We start from the raw sequence: 9,768 nt of genomic DNA, 5'->3' as shown, positions 1-9,768 counted from the left end.
GCTGACTAATCCCAAGTCACAATAATTGATACTGATGTCTGTTTCGCCTCTAGTAGTTTTATAGTTTTAGCACTTGCATTTGGGTCTTTGTCCATTCTGAGTTAATTTTTGTATGTGGTGGTGGTAAAGTTTTTAATTCCTTCTTTTGCATGTGAATATTCAGTTTTCCCATCACCATCTGTGGAAAAGACTCTTTTTTCACTGTTGGATGGTGCCCTTGAGGCCCTCGTGAAAATCACAGATGTGTGAGTTTATTTCTGTATTCTTGATTCCATTCCTTTGACCTATGTCTGTCCTCGTGCAAGCACAACAGTTTTGCTTCAAAGTCAATTTGAAAGCAGGAAGTGTTAGTCCTCCTACTTTCTATTTTTATTTATTTTATTGTATTGTATATTTTTATTGGAGTTCGATTTGCCAACATATATAGAACTCCAATAAAAAAAACCAACATACAACACACAGTGCTCATCCTGTCAAGTGACCCCCTCAGTGCCTTTTTAAAGATTATTTATTTATTTATTTATTTATTTATTTATTTATTTATTTATTTATGAGAGACACACAGAGGGATTCAGAGACATAGGTAGAGGGAGAAATAGGTTCTCTGTCATGAGTCTGATGTAGGACTTGATCCTGGGATCCCAGGATGACAACCTGAGCTGAAGGTAGAGGCTCAACCACTGAGCCACCCAGGGGTCCCACTTTGTCCTTTCTTTTCTTTTCTTTTCTTTTTTTTACTGCAGCTCGATTTGCCAACATATAGTATAACACCCAGTGCTCATCCTGTCAAGTGCCCCCCTCAGTGCCACTTTCTTCTTTTTAAATATTTTTTTGGATATTCAGAGTTGATTTCTGCAAAAAAAAACCACAATAGAATTTTGATAGTATTAAATTAAATATGGACATAAATATGGGAAGTACTACATCTTGTCAGTAGCAAATCTTCCAGTCCATGAACATGGGATATCTTTACATTTCTGTAATAGGTCTTCTTTCATTTTGTTGAGTGATGTTTTGTAGTTTTTCTATATCTACTGCGATGATCATGTGGTTATTTTCCCTGAATTCTATGAGAATGGTGTATTATATTGAGTGATTTTTGCATATTGATCCACTCTTGCATTACTGGGATAGCTCTCACTTGGTTGTGCTACATAATCCGGTTAAAGTTCTTCTAGGGCAGCCCGGGTGACTCAGTGGTTTAGCACCTGCCTTCGGCCTGGAACGTGATCCTGGAGACCCGGGATTGAGTCCCACCTCAGGCTCCCAGGATGGAGCCTGTTTCTCCCTCTGCCTGTGTCTCTGACTCTCTCTCTCTGTCTCTCTCAAGAATAAATAAATAAAATCTTTAAAAAAAGTTCTCCTAGATTTAGTGCTAGTATTTTGTTAAGTAAATTGTATCCATATTCATGAGAGATATTGATCTGTAGCTTAGTTTTCTTGCAATATCTTTCTCACAGTTTAATGTTGAAACAATACAGGCTTTATGGAATGGATTAGGAAATGTTTTCTCCTCTCTACTTTTTAGACTCTGAGTGTACTAGTGTTAATTCTTGTATTCACTGGTAAAAGTCACCGCTGAAACCATCTGATCCCAATCTTTATTTGTTAGAAATGGTTTTTGACTACTAACTTAATCGTTTGTTATAGGTCTTCTCAGATTTTCTATTTTTCCTTGAGTCCTTATGTTAGTTTATGTGTTTCCAGGAATTGGTTCAGTTCATCTAGGTTAGCTAATGTGTTAGCATATGAGTGTTCCAATATATTCTTCTGATACTTTTTATTTCTGTAAGGTCTGAAGTCATGTGTCTGTTTCATTTCTGATTTTATTTTATTTTTAAGATGTATTTATTTATTCATGAGAAACACAGACTAAGAAAGTGAAAGGCAGAGCCATAGGCAGAAGGAGAAGCAGGCTCCTCACAGGGAGCCTGATGCAGGACTTGGTTCTGGATCCCGGGATCATGACCTGAGCTGAAGGCAGGCACCCAACCGCTGAACCACCCAGGCGTCCTGATTTCTGATTTTAGATATTTAAGTCTTCTGGCATTTTTTGTCAATCTAGTTGAAAGTTTCTCAAGTTGATTAAACTTTTCAGAGAACTTTTAGTGTCATTGATTTTCTGCCTTATTTTACTCTCCTCCAATTCATTTATCTCTTCTCTAACCTTTATTGTTTCATTAGTTCTCTTTGCTTTGAGCTTAGTTTTGTATTCTTTTTCTGCTTTCTTTCCTAAGATGGAAAGTTAAATTATTGATTTGAAATCTTTTTTTTTAATGTTGGTGTTCAAGATACAAATTTCTGAGTCCTTCTTTCATTGTATCTCCTAAATCTTGGTGTGTTTGCGTTCTGATTTTCATTAATCTCATAATACTTTGTAATTTCCACTGTGATTTCTTCTATGAACCCACGGTGATTTAAAAATGTGTTGTTTAGGGGCAGCCCCGGTGGCCCAGTATTTTACTGCCACCTTTGGCCTGGTCCCATCCTGGAGACTTGGGATCAAGTCCTGTGTCGGGCTCCATACATGGAGCCTGCTTCTCTCTCTCTCTCTCTCTCTCTCTCTCTCTCTCTCTCCCTCTCTCTGCCTCTCATGAATAAATAAAATAAAATCTTTAAAAAATGTGTTGTTTAGCTTCCATACATCTGTAAATTTTCCAAATAGCCTTATGTTGTTGCTTTGTGATTTCATTTCATTTTATTTGGGGAATATACTTCATGTACTTTAAATCTTCTAACATGTATTGAGACTTGCTTTGTGAACTAGCATATGTCTATCCTGGTTAATGTTCCATGTGTACTGGAGATGAGTGTATTCTGCTATTGATGGATACAATGTGTTCTGCATATGCCCTCTATGATCATTGGGTTTATAATGCTGTTCAAATCTATTATTTCCTTGCTGATACTTAGATTTGCTGTAGTATCATTATTGAAAGAGAAGTATTGAAGTTTTAAATTATTATTGTTAATTACACTTTGAGTCCTGAAGGATATTTTTGGGTAGATGTAGAATTTTAGTTGGTAATTAAGTTCTTTGAACAAAGGAAAATACAATTCATTTTAATTTGACTTCCATTATTTTTATTTTTATTCTTATTTTTTTGGCTTTTTATTTTTTAATAATAAATTTATTTTTTATTGCTGTTCAATATGCCAACATACAGAATAACACCCAGTGCTCATCCCGTCAAGTGCCCCCCTCAGTACCCATCACCCATTCACCCCCCCCCCACGTCTCCCCTTCCATCACCCCTAGTTCGTTTCCCAGAGTTAGGAGTCTTTATGTTCTGTCTCCCTTTCTGATATTTCCTACCCATTTCTTCTCCCTTCCCTTCTATTCCCTTTCACTATTATTTATATTCCCCAAATGAATGAGAACATAAAATGTTTGTCCTTCTCCGATTGACTTATTTCACTCAGCATAATACCCTCCAGTTCCATCCACATTGAAGCAAATGGTGGGTATTTGTCATTTCTAATGGCTGAGGAATATTCCATTGTATACATAAACCACATCTTCTTTATCCATTCATCTTACACTGTTGGTGGGAATGTGACCTGGTGCAGCCACTCTGGAAAACTGTGTGGAGGTTCCTCAAAGAGTTAAAAATAGACCTGCCCTATGACACAGCAATTGCACTGTTGGGGATTTACCCCAAAGATACAGAAGCAATGAAACGCCAGGACACTTGCACCCCGATGTTTCTAGCAGCAATGTCCACAATAGCCAAACTGTGGAAGGAGCCTCAGTGACTTCCATTATTTTTAATCTGGTAAGATAATTGTCTGTCTTACTTCTAAAGTTGAACTTTGAAGCGACTATGTCACTTCAAAATTTACTTATTTGTGTAATTAGAGGGGAAGTAGTGGCAGAGAGAGAGAGTGTCTCAAGCAGACTCTGCTGAGTGTGCACCTTCCATAGGGCCCAATCTCACAACTCTGAGATTACAACCTGAACAAAAACCAGGAGTCAGAGTTGGAACCAGCTGTGCCACCCAGGCATCCCTCAAGTGACTGTGTCTTCTTTCACAGGCTGCTTTTAATTTTTTTCTCTTTATTTGGTTCTAAATATTATTACTATGATATGTCCATGTGTGGTGTTCTTTTATAAATCCTGCTTTGATATTGTAGGGTAATGAATCTGCAGAATAACTTTCATTGGTTTGAGATAATACATGGCCATTGTCTCTTCAAGCACTGATTCAGCCTGTTTATCTCTTTCCCCTTATTTAGGAACTCATGTATGTGTGTTTCCATATACTTGGTCTCTAATTCTCATTTCTGATTTTTCTATGGTTTTGACTCTAACTACTTCACTCTGAATATTTTCTACTGACCTGTATTCTAGTTCACAAGTTTTCTCTTTAGCTATTTCTAATCTCTCAAATTATACATTGAGTCCCTAATTTTAGCCAATGTACTTCTAGAAATTATATATTATTCTTTTGATTGCTTCTGCACTTCTGGTAAGGATTTTAGTCTCATCTTTCATCCTTTAAAAATAATAACTTTACATGAAGCTTATGTGTGTCACCCCAAAATCTGAAACCTCTTTGTGTTCTTCTATGGTTTCATAATTTTTATTCATATTGTAGGATTCCTCAAATTTTAAATTCTGTCTAGTAGTAGTTACACAAAACTCTTATAGATAACACTTGCAGTCTAGGATAACTCATCTTCCTCTTGAGATATGTTTATTTTTGCAGGATTTCAGAGGCAGTAGTACTCAGAACACAATTTTTTTGGCATAATACTTTATTTTGCTTCATTCTTAGAACAATTCTGTAGGGGTGTATTTTTTTAGTTAATATCTTTTTAAAAAGATATTTTATTTATTTATGTATTCATGCTGCACGCACACACACACACACACACACACACAGAGGCAGAGACACAGGCAGAAGGAGAGCAGGCTCCATGCACATAGCCCAACGTGGGACTCAATCCCAGGTCCCCAGGATCAGGCCCTGGACTGAAGGCAGGCGCAAAACCACTGAGCCACCGGGGCTGCCCTAAATAACATCTTCTAAATGAAGTTAGAAATGTTTACATTTTTAAAGATTATTTATTTATTTGTTTGTTTGTTTGTTTATTTATTTATTTATTATTTATTTATTTTGCCTTTATTTTTTATTTTATTAATAATAAATTTATTTTTTATTGGTGTTCAATTTGCCAACATACAGAATAACACCCAGTGCTCATCCCGTCAAGTGCCCCCCTCAGTGCCCGTCACCCATTCACCCCCACCCCCACCCGCCCCCCCCTTCCACCACCCCTAGTTCATTTCCCAGAGTTAGGAGTCTTTATGTTCTGTCTCCCTTTCTGATATTTCCTACCCATTTCTTCTCCCTTCCCTTCTATTCCCTCTCACTATTATTTATATTCCCCAAATGAATGAGAACATATAATGTTTGTCCTTCTCCGATTGAATTATTTCACTCAGCATAATACCCTCCAGTTCCATCCACGTTGAAGCAAATGGTGGGTATTTGTCATTTCTAATGGCTGAGGAATATTCCATTGTATACATAAACCACATCTTCTTTATCCATTCATCTTTCAATGGACACTGAGGCTCCTTCACATTTTAATACACTTACAGTGATTGAAAAGGTCAGAAGCTGAGCTGCATACCAACTCCTGATGTAACTCTTCCCATGGTGCATCCTGTTTGGTCCCTGGTAAACAACCACTGTCAGCATTAGCTCTGAAAGACAGGCAAAACCTCCATGAACAGCCACCTGGCCTCTCAGTTTCCCCTCCAAAATGGGCTTATGTCTCAGGAGAAAAGAGGCTCTCACTAATGAAATCCCTGGGCCTCTGTTTTTCTTGAATTTTATTTGTAACTTTTACTAAACCTTAAGTCTCTTATACGTTCAATCATATTTGTTTTTGCTGTTATTTATCTTGTAAGTAGTCTTCAGCAAGAAGTTTAGCTTGACCGACTTAATCTGCCCACGCTGGAGGTGTAATTCCCTGGTGAGGACTGAAGCTCATGCCACCCAAAAGAAGTGGAAACCTCTCCATGGTCTACTTTCAAGATTTTGTGCTGGAGGGATTTGCAGGTGGCCTTGAGACCCAGGCCTTGCTCTTTGCTGTGTTCCTGGCTCTATATATGGTGACTGTACTGGGCAACCTCCTCATGATCATCGTTGTCACCCTGGATGCCCGCCTGCACTCCCCAATGTACTTCTTCCTCAAGAACCTCTCCTTCGTTGACTTGTGCTACTCATCCGTCATTGCCCCGAAAGCACTGGCCAACTTCTTCTCCTCATCCAAAGTCATCACCTTTGCAGGATGTGCCATGCAGTTTTCCTTTTTGTCCTTGCTGGGCACAACTGAAGCTTTTCTCCTGGGTGTCATGGCCTATGACCGCTTCATGGCCATCTGTAACCCCTTGCGTTACCCCAGCACCATGTGCCAGTCTGCCTGCACTCGCCTGGTGCTGGGCGCCTACTGTGGAGGCTGCCTCAACTCTGTTGTACAGACCAGCTTCACATTCCACCTCCCATTCTGCAGCTCCAACCGCATCAACCACTTCTTCTGTGATGTGGTCCCCTTGCTCAAACTCTCCTGTGGCAACACGGCCATCAATGAACTTCTCTTGTTTGGCATCTGTGGGCTCATCATTGTGGGTTTGGCATTTATGGTCCTCATCTCCTATGGCTACATCATAGTGACCATCCTGAGGATGGGATCAGGAGCTAGGAGACGCAAAGTCTTCTCTACCTGTGGCTCCCACATGACTGCAGTGACTCTCTTTTTTGGGACTGTCTTTGTCATGTATGCCCAGCCAGGAGCAATTGAGTCTATGGAGCAGGGCAAGGTGGTCTCTGTCTTCTACACACTGGTCATCCCAATGCTCAATCCCCTCATCTACAGTCTGCGAAACAACGATGTGAAGGAGGCCCTGCGGAGGCTGGGCCAGAAACACATGGCCATGTGAAGGATGTGCTAAAGGGAGTCAGAGTGTCCTGCAGGTTAGATGGAGGCATCGTGGTTGCCAGACTTTGAGCAGTGGACTAATTAATTAACAGTCATAAATTTCACTGAAAGAAGAGGAATAGGCTTTAGAGATATACTATATACTGTATGTAAAATAAATAATATATTGTGCCCTTAAAAATGTGTTAAATGACAAATTTAGGGTAATTGCTGTTTCCTGAATAAAATTTTAAAAATCACTCTTCACTATAGGAACAAAATGATGGTTGTTGGATGGGAGGGGGGTTGGAAATGAGACAATTGGGGTATGGCCATTAAGTTGGGCACATGATATGTCGAGCAGTGATTGTTATTGCAACTGATGAATCATTGAAAACTACTTCGGAAAAAAGATATAATATATATTGGTTAATTAAATTTAAATTAAAGAAATGTTCAACACTAAATAGCCATTCACGTAGTTAAATGAGGAAACCCTGGTCCCCCACACAATGGAACACTGGAGATTCAGAAGGATACTGTTGTTATCATAGAAAACTAACCACTGCACTGTATTGGATAAAGAGATTAAAAATACAGATCTATTGTGGGATGTGATCATATTCTTGTAAGAGAAAAAATAAATTAATTAAAACACAGGTACCCGAGGCCACCTTTTCTCCAACATTTGAAGTGGTGGAAACCCCAGACTCTCACAGAGTAGAGGCAGTGTTTGGGAATAAGCAGAGAAGCATGAGCATCCTTGTTGCGGGCTAAACACTTTTGACTTGCTTTTTTCAAACACATTTCAGTTTTTTTTTGAAAGCAACCTCCAACAGATCTTCACCAGACACAGAAATGTATTCAGAGTGATCTTTTCCCACTTGTGGGTCAGTCTCTGCTGCTCGGAGATGAACGACAAGCAGGGATGGACCCAGAGAGAAGTGTTTCCTGACAATTGGGCTCACAGAAGAATGGTACACCTAAGGTGATGGGGGAAGGGCTGATGAAATGACTTTGAGCTCAGGAGTTCACACCTGCCATTCCTGGCAGGACAGTACACTCCGGTCACAGGGTCTGCTCTCTGAGTCTATGCTCCTCTTCTGCTCACCCTCTGGGGCCCAGAGAGAATTCTGGGCTTTGTTGTCTGGGCTTGTAGGAGAGGGCGGGTCACACAAGGCTTGGTGACAGGGGTACCCAGGAGAACTGGGATTCCCAGTGCACTGCAAAGGCTAGAACACAAACAAGCTCACCTAATTGGCTATTCAAGACTCCAAGTCCCAGCCGTGCAGGAGGAGAGACCTTCCCAGCCCAGTGACCCCAAGATGCAGGTTCTTGTTCTACTGCCTGGATGAAGCAACAACACGTGGAAGCTGAGGTGAGTCGAGAACATTTCACCCCATCTTCCACTATGATCGAGGAGCTTCCTGTAGCTCAAACATGGAGCACTCAAGCAAACTCTCCCTGAGACCCTGAGGGTGCCCCCTTTCTCCCTCTCAACTCTCTTCATTATTTGGGAAGCCAGAGCTGGAGGAGGAGGGGCGAGAGTGCTCCATGCTCACCTGTTTTTCATCAGCACAGACGTGGGCCAGAAGCTGAGGAGACCCTGGGAGAGCAGGTACTGGCTGTGTGATATTGAACTGTTATGACTCACTGGAAGAGATGAGGGTCAAGACAGCCATCCCTCAGGGTTCCCAGGGTATGAAGGACACCGTGTGTGTAAGGGAGGCATCAGCTATGGTAGGCAGTAAGCACTCAGGGCTTGCCTCAACAGCTGAAGGGGTGACCTCACTCCTGACCTGGCCAGCACTGACTTGGGCTTCAGGGTGATACCATCTAAAGGACAGGTTTTCACTGTAATCAGAGGATCACAACACCAGGTTCCCTTATGACCCGTAGTCCATTTTTCAGGCTCAAATCAGTAGCTCCAAAACAAACATCAGTATCTCACCAGAGTACTGAGCACATACTTCTAAGGGACATGGCCCGGCATAGGGGATGCAGAAATAGGGTAGACCGGTAGACCAAGGCCAGCCCTGGGGAGCTCATGGCTCTGCAGGAAGGCAGACATGACCACAAACACCTGCAATATGATGGGACACAGGCAGTGAGGGGGTGTGACCAGGCTGCTGATGGCACAAAGGAGGAAACAGTCACATCAGAGAGGTGATGGAGAGCCTTGGGGAGACAGGAGAGCTCGTCACACTGACACAGTGGATGGTAGTAGACAGCCTTAGAAGAAGAACAAGAGAACCAGAGAATCACTGAGTATATGTGCCCAAATGGAGCCAAGGTGCCCACTAAGACCCTTCAGGGGCTCGTCTCCAGGATCCCTCAGCTCGTGGGGAAGCTGTCACTCATTTCCATGAGGGAGCAACATGACCCAAGGGAGGATTTGGTGACTCTGCCAGGGAGCTCTGTGTGGGACACAAAGCAGGGAATGGACAGGCTGGAGCTCATTATGAAAGCATGGTGGCCATTCAGATGGAGATTAGAAAGGTCTGGAGTTGACAAGTGAGAAGGCAGGAGGCAAGGACAGTGAATGCACTTAGAATGTCAGGTGACAGCCCAGGATGGGCAAGGGAGAGGGTGGACAGTGTCCTGGCTGGCTCCTGGTCGTGACCTCCTCCACCTGGACCTGAGCAAGCAGTTTTGAACAGGACGACTTGTGTCCTTAGGGACCAACTGCCCTTGAAAATCTGGGCTCTGAGAGTGAGTGACCTGAGCCTGACCTGTGATGAGCAGCGGTTCTCAGGCTGTGGTCCATGGTCAGCATCATGCTGCTTCCTGTTTACCATTGTCTAGTTTCCACCAGACAACACACCACAAGTCACTAGT

At 41.8% G+C, this 9,768-nt stretch overlaps 1 protein-coding gene across 1 annotated transcript; it reads left to right on the top strand.

The window, feature by feature from the left end:
• Positions 1–6,001: 6,001 nt before the first annotated feature.
• On the top strand, positions 6,002–6,952 carry LOC129523169 (olfactory receptor 12-like). Its single transcript, XM_055345788.1, has one exon. The coding sequence runs from the start codon at positions 6,002–6,004 to the stop codon at positions 6,950–6,952; it is 951 nt and encodes a 316-aa protein (XP_055201763.1).
• Positions 6,953–9,768: the final 2,816 nt, after the last annotated feature.

Source organism: Nyctereutes procyonoides, unplaced genomic scaffold (assembly GCF_905146905.1).
Source record: "Nyctereutes procyonoides isolate TBG_1078 unplaced genomic scaffold, NYPRO_anot_genome, whole genome shotgun sequence".
NCBI lineage: Eukaryota > Metazoa > Chordata > Mammalia > Carnivora > Canidae > Nyctereutes > Nyctereutes procyonoides.
Note: the sequence above shows the minus strand (reverse complement) of the source record. Positions and strands in the feature narration are given on the sequence as shown.